The sequence below is a fragment of the Rhinopithecus roxellana genome, chromosome 5 (assembly GCF_007565055.1).
Source record: "Rhinopithecus roxellana isolate Shanxi Qingling chromosome 5, ASM756505v1, whole genome shotgun sequence".
Classification (NCBI taxonomy): Eukaryota; Metazoa; Chordata; class Mammalia; order Primates; family Cercopithecidae; genus Rhinopithecus; species Rhinopithecus roxellana.
The window spans coordinates 110,530,872-110,554,522 of NC_044553.1; the positions used below are offsets into that span (position 1 = coordinate 110,530,872).

The following is a 23,651-nucleotide window of genomic DNA, read 5'->3' on the forward strand; positions in this document are numbered from 1 at the left end:
CTCCAAAATTCACATTGAAACAGAATTCCTAATGTAACAGCATTAAGAGGTGTGGTCTCTAGGAAGTGATTGATTCAGAGCCTTCATGAAAAGGACCAGATGTCCTTATAAAATAACTTGACAGGGGGAGTTAGCCATTTCTGCCCTTCCATCCCTTCTGCCATGTGAGGACACAGTGTTCTTCCCCTCGGGAGGGTGCAGCAACAAGGTGCCATCTTGGAAGCAGAGAGCAGCCTTTGCCAGACACGAATCCTGCCCACGCCTTGATCTGGGACTTTCTGGCTTCCAGAGCTGTGAGAAATAAATTTTTGTTCTTTTTTTTTTTTTTTTTTTTTTTTTTTTTTTTTTTTTTTTTTTTTTGAGACGGAGTCTTGCTCTGTCGCCCGGGCTGGAGTGCAGTGGCCGGATCTCAGCTCACTGCAAGCTCCGCCTCCCGGGTTTACGCCATTCTCCTGCCTCAGCCTCCGGAGTAGCTGGGACTACAGGCGCCCGCCACCTCGCCCGGCTAGATTTTTGTATTTTTTAGTAGAGACGGGGTTTCACCGTGTTAGCCAGGATGGTCTTGATCTCCTGACCTCGTGATCCGCCCGTCTCGGCCTCCCAAAGTGCTGGGATTACAGGCTTGAGCCACCGCGCCCGGCCAAATTTTTGTTCTTTATAAATTATAAATACAGATTTATAAATCTGTATTTATAAATAAATTTATAAATTATCCTGTCTCTGGTATTTTGTTCTGGAATGGACTAGGATACTGCCTTTAGAAGTATATATACTGCACACAGAAAACCTCTAGAAAGTTATACCCCAATGTTAATAGCAGTTATTTCTGGGATTTGGGATCTTTTTTCCTTTTTCTTATTTGCATATACTGGTTTTCCTAAAATAAACAAGTAAGCAAAAATGAACAAGTAAGCATGCATAACTTGTGTAACTCCTTTGTTTCTACACTGTCACCCAGGCTGGAGTGCAGTGGCGCAGTCTCAGCTCACTGCCTCTTCTGCCTCGCAGGCTCAACCCATCCTCCCACCCCAGCCTCCTGAGTAGCTAGGACTACAGGCACATGCCACTACACCCAGCTAATATGCTTTTTTGTATTTTGTTTTTACAGATCTGGGGTTTTGCCATGTTTCCCAGGCTGGTCTTGAACTCCTAGGCTCAAGCTATCTGCCTGCCTTAGCCTCCCAAAGTGCTGGGATTACAGGCAGGAACCACTGTGCCTGGCCAATTTTTAGTTTTATTTTTTAAACAGAAATTAACCTCAAAATCCCATAGACTTGAGTTTGATCCTGAATCAAAAAACCAAAGCCCAAATCAATCACAATCCCCTGAACACCATCTTGTGATGCAGCTGCAATCAGAGCTGCATTTTCTCTTCCTCAGTGAGATCTGTGAATACCTAAAACTTGAATGCATGGTGTGACTTTAAAGCCATGCCTGAGTTTCCTTTAAACACTCGAGAACTTATAAATTCAAGAAGTGCTGTCTTTCAAAGTCACTCTGCTTGTTTCAGCTTTGGATTTCCTCCATGAAATTGTCTTCAGAGCTGGTTTAGTAATGCCAAAGTAAATCAATTTCATTATAATTCATAAGAAACGCTTGCTTAAGCCACAGTCTTATTCCTCTTTTCATGCCCTCTTTCTTAGTGTTCTTTATTTTTATTGCTAATGTGTTTGACTAAGACTTCAAGGTCCTATTGTTGAAAACCTGGGGAAAAGAATGTGGGAAAAGGTTCTGAGGCATAATAAAGCCTGGGGCTTGGGGAGGAGTACAGGGAGGGGGCTGGACAGTTTGAATGTTAGGCCCAAAGGTAAGGTGACCATAAAATTTATCACCCCATTCTGGTATACTTTTGAGTGTGAAATAGTCATGATTAATAATCATGTCAGGTCAACCAAGATGTATGGTCACCCTATGTGTATAGGGAGCAAGTCAGGGAAGGCACTCTAATATCTGTCCACTTGGGCTACCTTTAGGGCAAGAGATGCACCAGTATAACTGGCCAAGGGCCGTAAATGTGAATTGCCGGAAGTGGAGGATGGCTTCTGTTTGAGGATGGAGCTATCATTGGGACAGATCCATCTTTAATTTAGGGAAATCTTATTCAGTGAAAAACAGTTACATTGAATTTCTTGGAAGTACTTCTAATAGGTTATAAAGATTTTGTGACTACTTACACATTCAGCTACTCCTTGGAAATGAAAAGATTTTTAAGGTATTATAATACACCCACCCACCTACACATTTTCTTGTCACCTTCTGAGACTCCACCATACCCCTGGAATTCTCACATTTCTGTCTCCCCTCAAAAGACTGACAAAAGATTAAACAGCCAACAAAATCCCCCTAATTGCATGATCATTCAGTCTAAGTTGTTCTCCCATTCACTGCCTTATAGTCTGTTCTTTTGTCTTGTGTTTTCCATCTGTGCAAAGCTGCAGTCTCATTGAGTTTGTTGGCTTTCCCACTTAAGTTGTTTATTGTGCCAAATCTCATTCATTCTAGTGGAAATCAGCCTGCAACACAAGGGTCCACGCCATATATATTAAGTATTGCTTTGTTTTTTAAGCCACTGCTTATTGTAACACACATCTTACCAAACTCAAAAAGCAAGAAATAAAATCTTTCTTTCAATAGTTTCAAAGTTAACTTTACTATCCATAATACATACTTCTAAAAGATTCCAGAATAGCTGAATTCATACATTTCACAAAAATTTAGGAGAAATCACACAGTTCCCTACCTCAAGGCTCTCACAGCAAACAAATCCAAAAAAATGATCAAACTGTATACTTAACATTTGTGTATTTTATGTAAATTATGCCTCAATAAAAATATAAATAAAACCAATTTTGCTATGTGCTATGGGCTTTTATAGGTCAAGAAAATTGATCTCTGGATTCTCATAACACATTTTTTTCACACAGGTTACTTATTTTAGATATTTATTTTTCCCTGAGTAAAATGGATTAATCACAAGTAATGACATTGGATCAGTCTTGCCTCTTTTAAGCATAAGCCTTTACTGTAATCTGCTTCCAAACAATCCCAATAAAATCATGGATTTTAAGAGTCAAAAACTTGCTCAGAGCCTTCTTCAGGGACTCTTAACTTTTTCTGCCACATGGATCCTTTGAAACTCTGATAAAAGCAAAGCTATAGATTTCTTCCCCAGAAATATAGACATGCACAAAGATTTTGGGATAAACACACCACTGAAAACCATTCAGGGACCCACTTAGGAACCCAAAGATCTCAAATTAAGATCCACTGAGATAACACAATCCTTTTCCTCCAGATGAAAACAATAGACCCAGGGAGCGAAAGCAACCTGTTTAGGGGCTGAAGACAGAACCCAGACTTCTGATACTGTTTACTCCGTTGTCTCTTTAGATATCATTAAGTTCCCTTGGCCCCCAAAACTCCCATCTGTGGATTTCCTGAGTTTAGAAGAACTTCCACAGTACCTTGTAGCCTACCTTTTGTAATTAGAATCACACTGGAAGCTGGTCAAAGTTTACCTTTTACTTACTGGAGAACAACAGGTACAACGCAGAGTTCCTTATATTAAATTGGGACATTTTTCTCTTTTTTTACTTAAAATCCAAATTGAAGTGAAAATTAAAATCCAGCAATAAAGGGTTTTCTTTTTAGTTTAATGAAATCAACTCTAAAATTTGCTTTTATTTATACTCTGAAATTTAAATTTTGTTCTTCGTTGATCTTTATAACATTGGAAAGATTGAACTTACACTTTGCTCTGTGAATCTTTCAATGTTCTGTGACCAAACAATACATTTCAATCCGACCCAGGAAATTTCTGCGACTTGTGCCCACTCAGTTTTGCAGTTTGGAACAGAATTCTTGCTCCCAATCCAGAGACTGAGAGAAATGAAAGAGGACCCAGAAAGCCTTTTATTCTGTGTGAAAGGCCTGATCCTAAGTGGAGCAATCAATAAAGAAAAGGGCTCAAGCTGCAGCCTACAAATTCCTTAGAGTTTAATGTGTTCAGGATGAGGTGAAGAAACTACATAAACCCGTGAATAGACATGCAATAGAAGCCATGTGTATAGGCATTCTGTCCCTAAAGGTTTTGCTAGGTACTTACCAAGCTATTCCTTCTGTGCAATCATCTTTTGTTTCTCTACTTGCCTGGATGAAAGCTTACATTCACTGAACACTTATGTGCCAGCTATTGTTCTAAACCCATGACATTATTTAATCTTCACGACAATTCTTTAAGGTAGTCTTATTACTATGCCCATTTTATAGATGAGCAAACAAATTTTCAGGGGCCAAGAAATGAGCAAGGTCATATAACTTGTAAATCACGAAACTGAGCATCAGATACAAGCATCTAGCTGCACTTCCTGAGTGTGTACGTCCTACTCTGATAAAATAAGTAAGTAGAGATACACTGAAGACTGGGAAAGAATACTGTTGGCTGATTCCTCAAGCAATTTTTTTCGATATTGTATTGTTGTCACAGAAACCTCCAGCCTCTCATTGATGGACGGTAGGAGTGACACATGGAGTGAACCAGGAGTTTATGGTAGGAACAAGGCTGACGGGAAGACAGGGCAGGAGTGGGGTGGAGGCGTGCTTTTCGAAGCGTGTCGGGGGAAAGAGAAGGCGCGGGTCGTGGGGGTCTCCACTGTCTGCAGTCCCAGCATGGCTCCTGGAGCTCTTTGGGTGGCTGCTGACCCCGACATCGCGGCAGCCCGCCCCCAGCACCCCACTGTCCAATCAGCGGCGCGGCCTGGCCCCGCCACTCGGCGCCGGCCATATAGGCCTCCTCCTGGCGCGCCTCCGCACCGCATTGGTGGACCGGCCTCCGGCCCGTCCCTGGGCGTTGTGGCCGCCACCGCAGGTTCCGCCTCTCGTTCCCTCTGCCTTCAACGTACGCCGCGCCGCCTCTCTGTAGCCGCCCGCGGAGCGTCGCAGCCGGCCCCGGCCCCGGCCCCGGCCCCCGTCCGCCTCCCTCCTCGTATCCCTCGGTGTCCTCCGCGGGCCGGCGCGATGCGACTGGGCCCGAGGCCCGCGGCGTTGGGGCTGCTGCTGCTGTGCGCCGCGGCGGCCGGCGCCTGCAAGGCGGAGGAGCTGCACTACCCGCTGGGCGAGCGCCGCAGCGACTACGACCGCGAGGCGCTGCTGGGCGTCCAGGTGAGGCGGCCAGGCCGGTGTTGGGAAGGCCGGGCCTCGCACCGCCGCCGCCGCGGGCTTTGTCCCGGGACAAAGAGGGGCGGCCGGGCGAGGCCTGGCCAGGTGGACCTGACAATGGGGGCCGGGTGGCGCAGCGCTCGCTCTCTGGGGGTCCCGGGGCCTGGAAAGCCTGAGGAGATAGCACGGCCCAAGAGCTGGATCTCTTCTACCCTCAGATCATGGAGGGTGTGTAGGGAGTAGGGGCCTTGAAGTGCAGGTGCAGGTGACCCCGAAACCCTTTGGCAAGGGGGTCTTCTAGTAGCCCTGTTTTTCTCCACCATTTTGCCCCACTGATAGTAATGCTTGGCCCTCCTGTGTGTCCTTTCCCCCAAAGGAAGATGTGGATGAGTATGTTAAACTCGGCCACGAAGAGCAGCAAAAAAGACTGCAGGCGATCATAAAGAAAATCGACTTGGACTCAGATGGCTTTCTCACTGAAAGTAAGGACTGCCCTACACAACTAACAATGGAGACAAACACAAACATGTTAAGCAAGGGTGCCTGCTGAATGTATAGATTGCTAGTGTCCCAAGTTGAAAGTCCTGTGAGAAGGAAAAAAGGACATAGAGAATAGGTTTTATACCTACAAATCTTTAGACCCTGAGAACCAAGTAAAACTCGGTGCTTTCTCCAGTTATATGTAAACATCATTGACCCTATACTCTATGTGCAGGTCACACCTTGAGACAGACACCCTCTTTCTCACATGAATTTTGTTAGTGTCAACAATATGATTTATTTTAGAGAAATATGCCCCAAAACTTTACTGCAGTAAATGATTTGCTCTTTTGATCTATGCTTCATTTAAATTTTAGGAATTGCTTCTTTTTGTAAGCAAGTAGAAAAAGACCTGTTGCCTGTGAATTACGTTTATTACAACATTATACCAAAATATTAGAGCTGGTAGGGGCCTTAGGATCATATTGTCCACATCACTTTGTGGAGATGAAGAAATGAAGCACATGGATAAGTGCCTTCTACAAATAAGTGGCAAAGCTAGGACTAGAATCCAGGTGTCCTGCTCTTATTTCAGGTTTTAATATCCTTCAGTTAAAAAAAAAAATGTGAATGCTCTCAGGTAAATTCTCTAGTCAGAAATGAAATGTGCAGACTATTAAAAGAATGTGCTAAATAAATTGCTGTGCAATTGTCTCTCACCATTGTTCAATTCAAATGATGTACCCTGTCAGCATTCCAAGTGGGTCCTCAGAAAAATTCAGGTTGTTACTGTGACTCTTAAGTTAGCTGTTTTTCTGTAACTCTGATTTAAATGCTGTTCATCATCAAGGAATGAAGTTGCTGGAGAAAATTAAAAACTGGCAAATTTAAGTTGTGCTGTCAATGACATATTCACATTGGAACCCTGTGGAAGATTAAGGGCTTTTTTGTTCCACTTAATTAGACAATAATAGCAAAACCTTTGGACTCTGATTATCCAATCTAAGAATAAGTCAATCTTTGGTTATACTAGAGTAATAAAAGAACACAACACGTTGATTTGGAAGACTGCGTGGTTCCTGTCTGGTAAGACCTAGATATGTTCAAATATTTAATAGTAAGGTTTTAAGAAGTTTAAAGTTAGAAAAATTTTAGTCCAAATATTCATTATACAGATGAGAAGAAAAGTTTGAGATGGTAAACTACCCCCTGATGGCAAAGCTGAAGTGTGAACCCACATTTCTTTCTGATCCCTGTTCCATTCTGTTTTCTTCTATGCCATGATGATCTCTTTAAATAAACTAGAAGAAAGACTCATGGTGCTTACAAAAGCCTTCATTCTACTTGAGGACCCTTAAGATAATTTTGGCAATTTACTCTTTGAGGGCTAGGTCTGGAATCAGATGTTAAGAGGTAGCAAAACTCAGTAGGAGCTTAGGCTTTGAAGCCAAACAGGTTTGAATCTGGACTCTGCTACTTACTAGTTATGAAGGCTTGGACTTTTCTCAACCTCAGCTTTCTCACCTGTATAATAGTGATGATTATAATTGCATTGTTTTGAAGATTAGAGGCAACAAGTGTAGAGGGACCTGATAAATGGTATACTCATCCTGTCCTAACAAATATTCGTGTTCTTCCCTCCCTGTTTCCTTAATGCAGTTTAGTAAATATTTCTATGAGTAGGTTTTTTTTTTTTTTTTTGAGGCAGAGTCTTGGTCTTGTCACCCATGTTGGTGTGCAGTGGTGTGATCTTGGCTCACTACAACCTCTGCCACCCGGGTTCAAGTGATTCTCATGTCTCAGCCTCCCAAGTAGCTGGGATTACAGGTGCTGGCCACCACACCCAGCTGATTTTTGTGTTTTTAGTAGAGACGGGGTTTTACCCGAGATCAGGCTGGTCTCGAACTCCTGACATCAGGTAATCCACCTGCCTCAGCCTCCCAAAGTGCTGGGATTACAGGTGTGAGCCACTGAGCCCAGCTGAATAGATTTTTTTAAAAGTTGATTCAAAAGTGGACATTTGAGTTTTAGAAACTTTTTTCCCATGCCTTCAGGTACCAAGTTAAGACAGATAGCTGTTGCAGGAAGGGCATAAATCACTACCCATAACTTTGTTAAAATTTCTCCAGATGTTTTACGACATATATAAAGGTAATACACTGAAGCAGTATTCTTAGTCACTTGAATACCTTTTCACAATTTAGGCCGTATCTACTTAACCATGTATTATTTTCTTAATATAGTTTTAATTCAACTCACATAAAATTTATTTTAAAGGAAGACTTTATATCGCCTTCATAAATATAAAACACTATTTTTTATAATACATATTAAAATAAATAGCTATCAAAATATTTATGCTTCCTGAGAGATCTGTGGTAGTTAGCAAAGGTTTTCTGCAAGATTTTGGATAGTATTTTTTTTTAAAGTAAAGTGCTGTTTTGGCCGGTTGGTAATTCATTCAACAAATACTTACAGAGCCAGGAACTTTCTAGGCAGTTGATGTACATCAGTGAACAGAACATACCCGAACTTTTATGGTGCTTACATTATATTTAGATCATGTTATAGTATAGAAGCTCCAGCTGGGCACGGTGGCTCATGCCTGTAATCCCAGCACTTTGGGAGGCCGAGGCAGGTGGATCATGAGGTCAGGAGTTTGAGACCAGCCTAGCCAATATGGTGAAACCCTGTCTCTACTAAAAATATAAAAAATTAGCTGGGCGTGATGGTGCGCACCTGTAGTCCCAGCTACTCAGGAGGCTGAGGCAGGAGAATCGCTTGAACCGGGAGGCAGAGGCTGCAGTGAGCCGAGATCGCACCACTGCACTCCAGCCAGGGTAAAAGAGCGAGACTCTGTCTCAAAAAAAAAAAAAAAAAAAAAAAGCTCCATGAGCTCTTCTAAACAGACTTTTCTTTCCTACCCCATTTCTATTAATACAACTAGGCCAATTCTCAGTATTTGCAAACATCAAAGATTTTGCCTTTTCAGAGGTTTGGAAATCCTTACTCTTAAGTATCAGAATTAACGTCACATACATTGTGTTCTGGGAAATTCTTATAGGTGAACTCAGTTCATGGATTCAGATGTCTTTTAAGCATTATGCTATGCAAGAAGCAAAACAACAGTTTGTTGAATATGATAAAAACGGTGATGATACTGTGACATGGGATGAATATAACATTCAGATGTATGATCGTGTAATTGACTTTGATGAGAACACTGCTCTGGATGATGCAGAAGAGGAATCCTTTAGGAAGGTGAGTTCATGTGTACAAGCTGTTCCTTTTGATCATGTCAGTTCACTTTACCTTTCTGCATGAATGAGCACGAGAGGGCCTGAGGTCGTAGGCTGGATTGTCTTGTTCTCTAGGAAATCACCTGTTCCACTTCAGCAGTCATTTTGATGACTTCCTTTCTGGCCAGATTTAGGACTCTTGTTCTAGATTACCTACATGATCCTTGTATCTCTTTTTCTCAGCTGCATCATTTAATTGTCCTCATTTCCAGAGTTGCTTTTTAAATGTGTTTTGAATGTGTATCTCAATATTTTAATATCATTGAACAATCAGTTTTACCTTTATTAAGAAGACCATTATGGCCCATTCCCATTTTTAAACACATAGTTTTATATACTCACTTAAAACAATCTACAGGTTCCACCTCTGTGGATTCAAGCAACTGAGGATCGTATCTAAAAAAGTAAGTATTAAAAAAAAACAAAAAACAAAACTGTGTCTCTACTCAACATGTACAGACTTTTTTCTCTTGATTATTCCTTAAACAATATAGTATAACAATGATTTATTTCTCATTTAAGTTGTAATTTGTATTATAAGTAATCTAGAGATGATTTAAAGGAGAGGTCCCCAACCTTTTTGGCACCAGGGACCAGTTTCATGGAAGACAATTTTTCCACAGGACAGTGTGTGGCAGAGGGGGCAGGAATGGTTTTAGGATGAAATCGTTCCACCTCAGATCATCAGGCATTAGGTTCTCATAAGGAATGCGCAACCAAGATCCCTCACGTGTACAGTTCACAATAGGGTTTGCACTCCTATGAAAATCTAATGCCACCCCTGATCTGACAGGAGGCAGAGCAGAGCTCAGACGGTAATGCCTATCACTCACCTCTGGCTGTGTGGGCCAGTTCCTAACAGGCTACGGACCAGAACCCGTCCGCGACCCAGGGATTGAGGGTCCCTGATTTAAAGTATTCAGGAAGATGTGTGTAGGCTATATGCAAATACTGCACCATTTTATATCAGGGACTTAAGCATTCTCAGATTTTGATAGGGAGGTCTTGGAACCAATTTCCCAGGAATGTGTGAGGGAGAACTGTGTAACAAATTGACCATTGTAACCATTTTAAAGTGTACAGTGCAGCAGTGTTAAGTACATTGATGGTGTTGTGCAACCAATCTCCCCAACTCTTTTCATCTTACAGAGTGAAAACTCTCTACCCATTAAACAACAACTCCCCATTCCCTCCTCCCACTAGCTCCTGGCAACCACTATTCTACTTTCTGTCTCTGAATTTGGCTACTCTAGGTACCTCATCTAAGTAGACTCATACACTGTATTTGTCTCTTTGTAACTGGCTTATTTTTACTTAACATAGTGTCCTCAAGATTATTCCATTTTGTAGCATGCATCAGAATTTCCTTCCTTTTTAAGGCAAAGTAATGTTCTGTTGTATGTACAGGTTGAGTATCCCTAATTCCAAAATCAGAATGCTCCAAAATATGAAACTTTTGGAGCACTGACACGACACTCAAAAGAAATGCTCATTGAAGCATCTTGGATTTGGGATTTGCAGATCTCTATGGGATCCTGCTTTCCATTGTTTTGGGTACACACCCGGAAGTGATACTGCTAGATCGTATGGTAATTCTATTTTTAATTTTTTGAGAAACCACAGTACCATTTTTCATAGTGAGTACACTCTTTAAAATTACTCCTTTTTTTTTTTTTTTGAGACAGTATCTCACTCTGTTGCCCAGGCTGAAGTGCAGTGGTGTAATCTTGGTTCACTGCCTCCTGGGCTCAAGTGATCCTCCCAACATAGCCCCTCAAGTAGCTGGGATTTCACACTGGAGCCACCACGCCCATCTAATTTTTGTATTTTTTTTGTAGAGATGGGGTTTTACCATCTTGCCCAGGCTAGTCTCAAACTCCTGAGGTCAAGCGATCTACCCACCTCAGCCTCCCAAAGTGCTAGGATTACAGGTGTGAGCCACCGCACCTAGCCCCAAAGTACTTATTTTTTGAAAATTAATTATCACTATGAGTTCTAATGTGTCTCATGGTTTAATTTGTTGAAATACATGCTTCTTAATTAAGCAGAACTGAGGAAGACTAATTTTATTGGGGAATTAGTAGAAAATTTTTTCAAGACTTTTAGGAAGTCTATTAAACCAAAAGTATATCAACAGAAATGACTGTGAGCTTGAGGAATTGCTGTATCAAATACTTTTGTATTTGAAAACTAATTTTAAAGAATTAAAATATTTTTATAGGTACATGGTAGTTGTATTTACATACTTACAGGGTACATGTGGTATTTTGATATAACACAAACATAATATAATGATCAAATCAGGGTAATTAGAGTATCTATCACCAAGAATTTTTTAAAGATAGCTTTTAATGTGTAGAAAAAAGTAAAAATAAAATCAAACATGCTGTTGCAAACTGTCCCAAAACATTAGTCAAGGGTGCTTAGAAAATAGTCAAGGCTCTTCTGTTTTTAACTTACCCTGTTATGGTATATACCTTTTAATTTTTATTGTGGCTATAATTTATCGTATTAAACAATATTGTGTAACAATGATTTACTCCTCATTTAAATTGTAATTTGTATTATAAGTCATCTAGAGATGATTTAAAATATTTGGGAAGATATGTGTAGGTTATATGCAAATACTATGCCACTTCATATCAGGGAATTGAGCATCCTTGGGTTTTGGTATCTGAGGGAGGTTCTGGAACCAATTTCTCACAAATATGGAGGGAGGAGTGTATAACAAATTTACTATTGTAACCGTTTTAAAGTGTACCATTCAGTAGTGCTAAGTACATTCACAGTGTTGTGCAGCTAATCCCCGGAACTCTTTTCGTCTTGCAAAGCTGAAACTGTACCTGTTAAACAATAACACCCCATTCCCTCCTTGGTAAATGCTTTCTAAATGTGCTATTTGTTTAGAATCATATTGGCCACTTGAACTCTGTAAGCCACCACTAACTCTAAGTTGGTTAATTCTCTGCTAATAACTACACCATCAATGTGGAGGTTTGGGGCTCCATCCTCAGAGCCAGTCTGCTTAGCTTCACATTTAGCTCCAGCACTTCACAGTTGTGTAACTTTCGGTAAGTTATTAAACTTTCATGTGCCTCAGTTTCCTCATCTCCAAAAATGAGGATAATAATTCCCATTCAGGCCAGGTGTGGTGGCTCACACCTGTAATCTCAGCACTTTGGGAAGCCAAGGTGGGAGAATCACTTGAGCCCAGGAGTTCAAGAACAACTGGGCAATGTGGCAAGATGCCATCTCTATGGATACATTTTCCCCTTAAAAATTAAACTCCAAGTAATCTAAAGCTGTATAGTTAGCAAATGCCTAAACAAAATTTAAAAATTAGATAGATGGGCATGATGGTTCATACCTGTGGTCCCAGCTATTTGGGAGGCTGAGGCACGAAGATTGCTTGAGCCCAGGCAGTCAAGGCTGCAGTGAGCCATATTTATGCCACTACCCTGCAGCCTGGGCAACAGAGAGACCCCGCCTGGGCAACAGAGAGACCCCGTTTCTAAAAAATAAATAAAAATTTCTACTTTATTTAGGACTATAATAGTGTGGATAAATAGTAATAAATGGTAGCAGTTGGAGGGATAAGCAGTTCTGTTTTGATTTAAAAGAATATTGTTGAAGAAAGCATTTACAGTTCACATAAATTTATATTTAATCAACTTTTTAAAACTTTATGCATTTGTTAACTATCACCTTTAGATTAATTAGGATTTTCTTTTTTAAGGGGAAAATGTATCTTTTGTTTTTATTTGGGTCTTCATTCTATAGTGGACTAAAGTTAGTAAAACTCAGTCTTTTTCTACTTGTAAATACTAAAGGAAAAACAAGTGGTGATAATGAGATTTGGGATCATCTGTCTATTAAGTATCCTCATTTACTATAGGAATTAACTTATCTTAAACCAACTTATCTAAAGCCAAAGCATCGTATGATATGATTTCCCTTCCTAGGAACAACAGAGAAGTTAAATACAGTATTTTAAAATCTTGCTGGAATTAGATTCTAATTGTGTTTTCTATTTTTATTTTTTTGTTACTCAAAAGACTTAATTACTCTCCCATTAAAAAATAAGAAGTGCGTGTTCCTGTATTCTTAGAAGGAGGTGATATAATAGATGGTGCTGAGAAGAAAATCTTCACTTTGATGAGATACATGACTCATAAATTGTTTATGAACTGTTCTTTTAAAAGGTGTCTGGTTCTAATTCTGCATTCCCTACCAGCTACTTAGAACATGTTGATTATAACACTCTTCTTTTAAAGGATGAATTAGATGAATCTTAACAGCCTAAAGGAATTGATCGATCCCTAAAATGAACACTTCAATGGGAGTCCTTTTGGTTATTTTTTTTTTTTTGGACAGCATAGGAATATGTCTCTATCTTCATGAAGTTCTAATCATATGTTTTTAGAATTTGCTGTAAGTAACTTCCTGTGTGTATGTGTAGTCCCAGCTGCTCAGGAGGCTGAAGTAGGAGAATTGCTTGAGCCCAGGAATTTGAGGCCAGTCTGGATAACATAGTGAAACCTCATCTCTTTAAAAAAAAAAAAAAAGAATGTCCTAAAAACTGATGTGGAGTATAAAGATGAACCCAGTGCATTATTTTTCAAAATAAAAAATAAAGGATGAGGAATGAATCAGTCTCAGTTATAGACTAAACACTATACCTTAAATAAAATAATCATAAAAAGTAATTGGATATGTGAATAAAATAAAGTTTTCTATACGAAAGTCGGTTAACAAAAGTCAGCTTGATATCTGAACTTCACCTTTTTTTTTTTTGAGATGGAGTCTCTCTCTGTCACCCAGGCTGGAGTACAGTGGCACCATCTCAGCTCACTATAGTCTTAGCCCCCCAGGTTCAAGTGATTCTCCTGCCTCAGCCTCCTGAGTAGCTGGGACTGTAGACACATGCCACCATGCCTGGCTGACTTTTGTATTTTTTTTGTAGAGACTGAGTTTCACCACGTTGTTCAGGCTGGTCTCAAACTCCTGACCTCAAGTGATCTGCCTGCCTTGGCCTCCCAAAGTGCTGAGATTACAGGCGTGAACCACCATGCCCAGTCTGAATTTTATCTTACATTTAGTAAGTTTTCATATAGAGAATAAAGAACCCTTTCAGGCTGTGAAATGCCTGAAGAAGCATTTCTTTATAATATAAAGAACAGTTATAGTCAACATAGGATAATTAAAGTTTGGAGACCCATCTGGCAAAAGTTCAAGTGTTTTTTGTTTTTGTTTCTGTTTTTTGAGACAGAGTCTTGCTGTCACCCAGGCTTCAATCTTGGCTCACTGCAACCTCCGCCTCCCAGGTTCAAGCAATTCTCCTGCCTCAGCCTCCCAAGTAGCTGGGACTACAGGCGTGTGCCACCATGCCCAGCTAAGTTTTTAGTAGAGATGGGGTTTCACCACATTGGCCAGACTGGTCTTGAACTCTTGACCTCAGGTTATACGCCCTCGGCCTATCAAAGTGCTAGGATTACAGGCATGACTGCTGAATGTGCATGTATAAGCAGTATTTATTTATGTACGATATAACTTTGCATATGGCTAATCAGAATTTTTAAGACCTAGTCGTTTGTTCTAGTATCACACATTATATATTTCCTCATGTAGAATCATTAGTCTACCAAAAGATGGCAGTTTTGTTCCTCATAAGTTTCTGTTGTAATCTAAAAATAAATGATTATGTTAGCTTTTTTATTACTGTACGTAACACTTTTTACCCTCTACTAGAATACAAGGTTTTTATAAAGAAGAAAAAGAGTGTTGAAGTTTTATGAAACTGACCATCTTTTTTGTTATTTTTTTAGGAATTTACCACTTTGTAAAAAACAGTCTTTCTGTTTTTGGCTTCTTCGATTTAATGTGAGCTATTCTTATTTTGTGTTCTTCAAATGGCCATGAAATGTGAACCAGAAAAAGCTACTCCTTTCACTTTTTTTTTTTTTTTTTTTTAAAGAAATCTCAGCTCGTTGAAAGAGATCCTTTCTTTCCATAGGCAAATTTGGCCAAATTTAGCTCTTCTCCTGAAACATGGACCTTTTTGCTCCAAAGTGAAGGGTTCTTTCATAAGGAAATCTAAGTACTTGGTATTTTGAATAATGGTTTATTCAAAAAGAATTTGATTGACTCAGCAGAGTACCTCAAATTCTTGTTTGTCTGCTTTTTCCATGTTAAACCTGAACATAAAATACAAATTATTTGGTCTAGTTATTAAAAATTATGAAACATTAAGTTAAAAGGAGCTATTTGGAAACAAGTTATTATTTTTTTTCTGTCATGATTGGGTGAATATAACTGGCTTGTAGAGTCTAGATGTTAATAAAACAAATTCTTTGGGGAAAGAGGTGAGCCTCTCCGCTGTAAATCAGTAATTGTAAAAGAACTAGTGTTTAGGTAAATGCTACCTGACCTTTATTCTAGAAAACTGAAAAGGGCATTTTTATTCAGTAGTGAAACACTTAAGAGCTTCTAAAATATTTGAAATTGTGCTTTAAAGAAATGCACAGTTTAATACATATCAGTTTATAGGAAGGAAAGGTATTCCCAGAAATTCTTAAAACAGAAATTATGCAGGATTAGCAATATAGCATTATTGGCTCCCAAGGTTCTTGATTACAGAATTACCATTGAAAATTTTATCAAAAGCAGCCTTGTCCCTGATAGCTGCCGAATTATTTAGAAAAACGGGGGCGGAGGGGAAGATGGGAGAGAAAGTTGAAAAGGATGTGTGTTTATTAAACCTCTACATGGGATCCATTTAAACTTTTGATGTATTTATATCTGAATATACAGAATTACCACTATAAAGAGCCTACTAAGACTAGACTTCCAGGCTGAGCATGGTGACTCATGCCTGTAGTCCCAGCATTTTGGGAGACTGAGGCAGGTGGATAGCCTGAACTCAGGAGTTTGAGACCAGCCTGGGCAACGTAGTGAAACCCCATCTCTATCAAAAATACAAAAAATTAGCTGGGTATGGTGGCACACGCCTGCAGTCCTCACTACTTGGGAAGCTGGAGTGGGAGGATCACTTGAACCTGGGAGTTGGAGGTTTCAGTGAGCTGAGATTGCACTACTACTCCAACCTGGATGACGCAGTGAGACCTCATCTCCCCACCCAAAAAAAAAGGAAAAGATTTCCAAATATTAGGTACATATGCTAATATTATGAGATTCTCAACATAACAAGACTGTTTTTCTGAAACAATAATGTATTTTTGAAAAGTCACTTAGAGGACCAGAAACAATTTTTAAAAGCCCTACCAAGATTTAATACATGGTATAAATTTATTGACTTTTGGACATGCAAAAAAGTATTGAGATTAATTATTAAAGTAGACTGTATAGTACTGTAGAAAGAATAGGGAGGATCCAAGTTCAGTAGTTTTGTTTGTTTTTTGAGTCAGGGTCTTGCTACGGTGTGAAGGCTGGCCTTGAACTTCTGGGCTCATGCAGTCTTCCCACGTTGCTGGAACTATAGGCGTGTGCCACTATGCCATGCTCAGTATTTTTAGCTGTATTTCTGACTTTTATCAAATCACTTAATCTGCTTTTCTATCAATGATCATTAAATACTTAATACTTAAGGTTTATTAATTGTGTAGTACGGATTCTCATCCCAATTGCTTATTAGAGATTTTTACCCCAATTTGATAAATGGGAAACTAGAGAGGTTAAGCAGTTTGCGCTGACACCACAGCTAGTAAGTGGCATTGCTGGAATTCAGGTCTGGGTCTATATGACTCTAGAGCTTGTGAGTCTATCCTGCCTCTAATACATGTATTTGTGTAGCTTACCTTCAAAGGGATGATGTGAAGATAAATGAGATAATGGATGGGAATGTACTTTAAATTTCACAAAGTTTGTATTTTTCAAAGTATTTAAAATGATGTAGTATACTAATGAGAAATTTTAATTTTCAAAGCTTCACTTAAAGGACAAGAAGCGATTTGAAAAAGCTAACCAGGATTCAGGTCCCGGTTTGAGTCTTGAAGAATTTATTGCTTTTGAGCATCCTGAAGAAGTTGATTATATGACGGTAAGAAAGAAACATTTTTAAGAGAATTACTGAGTGACCAAAACTTTAAAAAAATATATTTTAAATATTTGTGGGTACATAGTAGGTGTGTATGTTTATGGGATACATGAGATGTTTTGATACAGGCATGCAATGTGAACTAATCAAATCATAGACAATGAGGTATCCATCCCCTCAAACTTTTATCCTTTGTGTTACTAACAATCCAGTGAACACTCTTTCAGTTATTTTTAAATGTATAATTAGTTATTACTGACTGTAGTCACCCTGTTATGCTGTCAAATAGTAGATCTTATTTATTCTTACTATTTTTTTTGTACTAATTAACTGTTCTTAGCGCCCCCTCCCCCAACACTTCCCAGTCTCTGGTAACCGTCCTTCTACCCTCTATGTCCATGAGTTCAATTGTTTTGATTTTTAGATCCCACAAATGAGTGAGAACATGCAATGTTTGTCTTTCTGTGCCTGGCTTATTTCACTTAACATGGTCTCCAGTTCCATCCATGTTGTTGCGTGGATCTTTCTTTTTTATGACTGAACAGTACTCCATTGTGTATATGTACATTTTCTTTATCCATTCATCTGTTGATGGACACTTGGGTTGCTTCCAAATCTTGGCTTTTGTGAACAGTGCTACAACAAACATCGAAGTGCAGATACCTCTTTGACATAGTGGTTTCCTTTCTTTTGGGTATATACCCAGCAGTGGGATTGCTGGATCATACAGTAGCTCTATTTTTAGTTTTTTGAGGAACCTCCAAACTGTTCTCCATAGTGGTTGTATGAATTTACATTCCCAAGTGACCAAAACTTTAAAACCTGTTCATTAAGTTGTTAAAATAAATCATATAACCAGAATTTTAAGAGATACATAGATTTAAAATGATCCTAATTCTCCCCACTTAAAATTAGGAGTGGTAAGGAGGCTTTCTGGTGGTGGCGAAGTTGCTTATTGGGACGGAGAAGGTGAAGGACTGAATTTTTAAATCTTTATACTATGTGTGAGCAGCAGGCTTCCTCAGGCTATTTTCTCTCTCATAACTATGTTACCTTCAGTGCCTTCCTTATCCTTTTGTAGCTTTCAGACTTTTTTTTTGGTTTTTCAATATTAGTAATACTAGGATTTCTGTTTAATTTGCAGCATCACTTATGAAAGCTTTTGGTCTGGAAAAACGTCATGTTTGGATTCTTCTTCATAGGGTTGGTAGGGGTGCAGCTGCTTATAACTAGTAATGTTTTTGCAATTTTAAGCATAATGAGTCCTCTCGTCCCTTTAGTATTAAAAAGAAGTACCAGTTTTTCAAAACTTTTGTTGAATTCTAAGTTTAACTCAACAAACATTAATTGAGTCCCGATTATGACTTGGCCAGGCTTGAAAGCATAAACCATCACGTTGGAAAATAAAGACTAATGTAACAAATAGCTTTTTAAAAAAGAGACTAAACATTTATATTGAAGTCTGTTGCATGACATCAGCCTCCAGCTATGTGGCTTGGTTCCCTGGATATTTCAAGGAGGGGAGATACAGCTTTTTGTTTAATGTGTCATGGTAGACCCTGCTGCCTTGCATAACAAGGCTACAGATACATTTTTCTCCATAGCTCAGTGGTAAGACACTGTTATTAATACCACTTCTCTTGCCATTGTGAAGCTTCTAATTTCTCATTGGCACAGAATACATGACCCAGTTTAAGAACAGTGCTGGGTGTAATTTAAGTGCCAAAATTAAGTTGGGACAAGCTAATTGAGCCCAAGAGTGACAGGCAAAGGATGGTAGATCTTGATTCTCTGGAGAATAAGGAACAATTGAAGACTAAAGAGGGGAATTACCAGTAAAAGCAATGAAATAATTTAGGCATTATGTAATATGGCCCAGAGTTCTATCTGGCAATGGAATGAAATAGATTTGGGCAACATTTTGAAGAAAGCGTATGTAGGAATGTTGACTTACTAAATAAGTGTTAAGGGAAGGTAAGAGTCAGAGATGGGCTAGGCATGGTGGCTCACACCTGTAGTCCCAGCACTTTGGGAGGCCAAGGCAGGAGGACCTCTTGAGGCTAGGAGTTCAAGACCAGCCTGGACAACATAGCAGACCTTGTCTCTACAAATAAAGTTAGCCAGGTTTGGTGGCATGCACCTGTGGTCCTAGCTACTTGGGAGACTGAGATGAGAAGATCACTTGAGTCCAGTAGTTTGAGCCTACAGAGCCACTATTATTGTGCGGCTGCTCGCTAGCCTGGGTGACAGAATGAGATCCTATCTTAAAAAAAAAAAAAAAAAAAAAAAAAAAGGTTGGGGATGCTAGGCAGGGTGGCTCAAGCCTGTAATCCCAGCACTTTGGGAGGCCGAGACTGGCAGATCATCTGAGATCAGGAGTTCGAGATCAGCCCAGCCAACATGGCAAAAGCCTGTCTCTACTAAAAATATAAAAATTAGCTGGGTATAGTGGCATACGCCTGTAGTCCCAGCTGCTCAGGAGGCTGAGGCAGGAGAATTGCTTGAACCCAGGAGGCAGAGGTTGCAGTGAGCCGAGATCATACCATTGCACTCCAGCCTGGGCTACAGAGCGAGACCCCATCTGAAAAAAAGAGATAGGAAGATATTGAGGAAAGTACTGAAACAGCTGGCCGTTGAACAAGTCATCTTTAGGGAAAATGATTGGTTGTTTGATAAGAAGCTTTGATAAGAGGGAGGAACAGGTTTGGGGGCAGTTTGGGATGGATAGGGCGAGGTTTGCTAAAGGGGAAGCAAGGAGGTTGAGGTATAATGGCAGGCTGGCACATTTTAGATCTGGAGGCAGAACAGCAGTTCTAAGGTAAGGGCTCTTTTAGGGTTGTTTATGGATTAGAGGGCAAATGGAGTTAAAGACAAGGGGAGTACAAGATGTCTTTCTTGAGAGGGAGAGATGTGTAGAAAATAGCCTGAGTGTAAAGCTGAGGTTGTTTATGAGAGTGAAAGTGGAGTTCTTCACAATATCGGAAGCTTAAGGATGTTGAATTTGAAGCTACATAGTACTTTAGGTTTTATTCTTGCTTCTAAATTCCAGTGTTTAGGAGGATTGTCTTGAAGACATGGACAACCAAAATGATTTTTCCTGTATAAGTACCTTACTAGCTGATTGCACCACTAGAACTCCAATAATTATCATTTATTTCTAAAAGTTCTGTAGTACGATTGAATCAGATGGCGGTGAGACTGAACATTTTGTACCTTTTTTTTTCTTTTCTAATGAATGTGGAATAGGAATTTGTCATTCAAGAAGCTTTAGAAGAACATGACAAAAATGGTGATGGATTTGTTAGTTTGGAAGAATTTCTTGGTGATTACAGGTGGGATCCAAGTAAGTCACCTGGGAGAATGTGAAAGGCGAAAAGGAATTGAGGAAAGAGACAGCCTTGCTCATTGAAAGGTCTCTTCGACAAGAAATGTAATGAGGATCTGTGCCTGATCCTGCTTGTTTCATTAACTGTAATGCAAGTTCAACGAATGGATTTATAGCTTATCTGAGAACACTGTCTTGCTTACTTTTACTTCCATGTCTAGAGTCAAACATTTTTCTTTCTTTTCGAACAAATCTAATTTTATTATCAGTTTAAATGGGGAAGGAGGGAAGGTAGATCTTTTTAAACAAAATCCTGTGCTGTTGCAGGTGGATCTTAAAAGAGATGGAAACATAAAATACTACAAATGCTGGTGTAAACACAATATCAGAAGCTTAGTAGAAGGTGAATAAGTGTTTGAAGTTAAGAGTTCGCTTTCATATAAGCAGCTGTTTTTTCAGAATGTTGCTTAAAGACACCAAACAATGCCATTTTTAAATTGGTCACCAGTTTTACTTATTCTGATAGTCACTTTAAAATTACACATGGCATTACTTTGTGAAAACATGTAAGAAACTTTGTATAGAAACATGATATACAGTAAAACATTACCCAACTCACATTTGGGAAAACTAGATATCAGAACAAATAGCAGTTAATAAAATTACTAGTTTGTGTTAACATCCAGTGATTTTAAAACTGGGTTATTTAGACTTGTGTCACTTTTGAAAATTACCATATATTTGTACCTATGTCAGGACTTTTCAATTAAGTACTGTTTTATTGGGCTTTCTTTAGTAAACTTTAAATTCACTTCCTTTATTCTAGAGATATACCAAACTTTTTTTGGATACATGTGGTATTCTTGTGTATGTATATTTGTGTTTTTTTATATTAAGCTGCAAATGAAGATCCAGAATGGATACTTGTTGAGAAAGACAGATTCGTGAATGATTATGACAAAGATAACGATGGCAGGCTTGATCCCCAAGAGCTGTTACCTTGGGTAGTACCTAATAATCAGGGCATTGCACAAGAGGAGGTAAGTGTTACAGAACAACTGTTTCTCTCCACCCCCTCCCCCAGATTTGGTGCTGGGGTTTTGATAGGAAAAGAAGTTCAAAATCTTAAGCCAAAGAAAGAAGTAATGGAGTTATTTGGGATTGATGCATTGCTGTGTTTTGAATTTACAAAGTGTTTTAGATTGTCAGGGAGACAGAGAAGTTAAGATTGTGTCATGTATTAATTTGAGAGTACAGTGAATAGAATAATAGTTTGTATTTACTTACAGGGACTCAAAGTATGTTATAATAATTTTTGCCTTGCTTTGATATATCCTGGATTGGATTTGAGTAGAGAGAGACAGAACCCAGCAGAAATGAAGAAAGGAGATAATGGGAAAAGCAGTAGACAGACTTGGTTACATGTAACATTTTTAGATACTTAAACAATAATGAGTACTTGTACACCTGGATAATTTTGACAAGTCAGATCACATTAAATTGTGAACATCTTGCTGAAAATACTTATTACAATTGATACTTTTTTGTTTTGTTTTGAAGGCTCTTCATCTAATTGATGAAATGGATTTGAATGGTGACAAAAAGCTCTCTGAAGAAGAGATTCTGGAAAACCCGGACTTGTTTCTCACCAGTGAAGCCACAGATTATGGCAGACAGCTCCATGATGACTATTTCTATCATGATGAGCTTTAATCGCCGAGCCTGTCTCAGTAGAGTACTAGCTCCTTTTATAATTTGTTACCAGCTTTACTTTTGTGATAAAATGTTGATGTTGTATTTTACACTCTTAAGTCTTATCACAGTCAGAATTATCTTAATGTAGATTATAATTTTGGTCTTTTAGGAAAAAAAAACCAAATACCTGATAATTTATTTCAAAACGTATTGAAGCAACAAAACATTAATATTGTGCCATATGACAACAAAGTCTTTCCTACATACTCCATCCGTTTAGTACTGTATTGTGGAATATTTGAGTTCTATTTCCATACTTGAAAACATGGAGGATTTTAGAGTTGCCTGAACAATATTATTTAAGTAGTATGTGACTGAGCTATAAATTTTCGTTTTTATTCTAAGTAGATTTAATTTGGGAACTGACAGGACAGTGTTTTTAGGTTTAGCATTTTGTTTAAAAACCTTTAAAGAAACCTTTAGAAGGACTTAGACCTCACGTATTAATGTTGAGAAGGTCTGCTTAATTTTAAAATGGTTTCTATAAAGGATTTTATGTATGAAATAGAACTTTATATTTTTGCATATGTATAGATAGTAATTATATTTAATGTATAACTATAGCATTATGGTGAGTGGAATTTGACATTGTCCAAACCTTTTTCATTTTTGAGTGATTAAAAATGAAATGTCCTATCTTTTTATATGTTTGTTTGCTTTTCTTTAATTTTTCAGATAAATATTGAATTTAGCACAGGTTTTGTGGTATTGTACATTATCTTGCCTCATCCATTCCTTTATGTGGGTGGTTCCCAAAACTGTCAGATTATTCTTGCTGCATTTTCTTTTTTTTTGATAAGGCAATCATAATATTGAATGTGCAACTGACACATTTTAATTGGTCTTGTAGCAATTGTGGTTTTGCTCTTTGGGGCTGGAAATAATCTTGAGTAATGCAGGTTGGAATTACCAATATAGCTGGTCAGATATCAACAGTAGAGCTCAATATCAGTTTCACTGAAATTAAAATCATACTTGATAAGCATGATAATCAATTTTAACCTAATTCAGTAGGTCAATTTATTTACCTTTGGTGGAGATGGGATAGGGAAAAGTAAAGGGAGGAATTTTTTTCTAGTTCTGATGTACAGAGATAGTTTTTCTTTTTCTTTCTTTTTTTTTTCTGAGACAGAGTCTCGCTCTGTCTCCCAGGCTGGGATTACCAGGCGCCTGCCACCATGCCTGGCTAACTTTTTTGAATTTTTAGTAGAGACGGGCTTTCACTGTGTTAGTCAGGATGGTCTCGATCTCCTGACCTCGTAATCAGCCCGCCTTGGCCTCCCAAAGTGCTGGGATTACAGGTGTGAGCCACCGTGCCTGGCCTCTAGTTTTTCATTCTTTAAATCACTTTTATTTGTGGGTGAAGAGATCAGCTATCCATTCTCTTAATCACTTTCCAGGCTAAAGTTGTCTCATATACAGCACACTTCGCATTCCGGGGGCTCAGCAAGTACCTATGACTTTGAGAAGACATGAAACTTTTTTGATAGAATCGACTACACCTATATACCTCTCTACTGCTGCATCTTTGCTGATGTGAGGTGTGCTTGCAAATTGTAAGTTTTCACACCTTAATGAGTGC

At 38.9% G+C, this 23,651-nt stretch overlaps 1 protein-coding gene across 1 annotated transcript; it reads left to right on the forward strand.

Moving 5' to 3' along the window:
• Window positions 1-4,787: 4,787 nt before the first annotated feature.
• RCN2 (reticulocalbin 2) lies at window positions 4,788-22,704 on the forward strand. The gene is made up of 7 exons (XM_030931302.1): window positions 4,788-5,160; window positions 5,534-5,639; window positions 8,702-8,898; window positions 16,879-16,992; window positions 20,236-20,332; window positions 21,212-21,354; window positions 21,875-22,704. Exons 1-7 carry the CDS (start codon window positions 5,017-5,019, stop codon window positions 22,025-22,027), a joined length of 954 nt encoding a protein of 317 aa, XP_030787162.1. The 5' UTR covers window positions 4,788-5,016; the 3' UTR covers window positions 22,028-22,704.
• The last annotated feature ends 947 nt before the right edge of the window (window positions 22,705-23,651 follow it).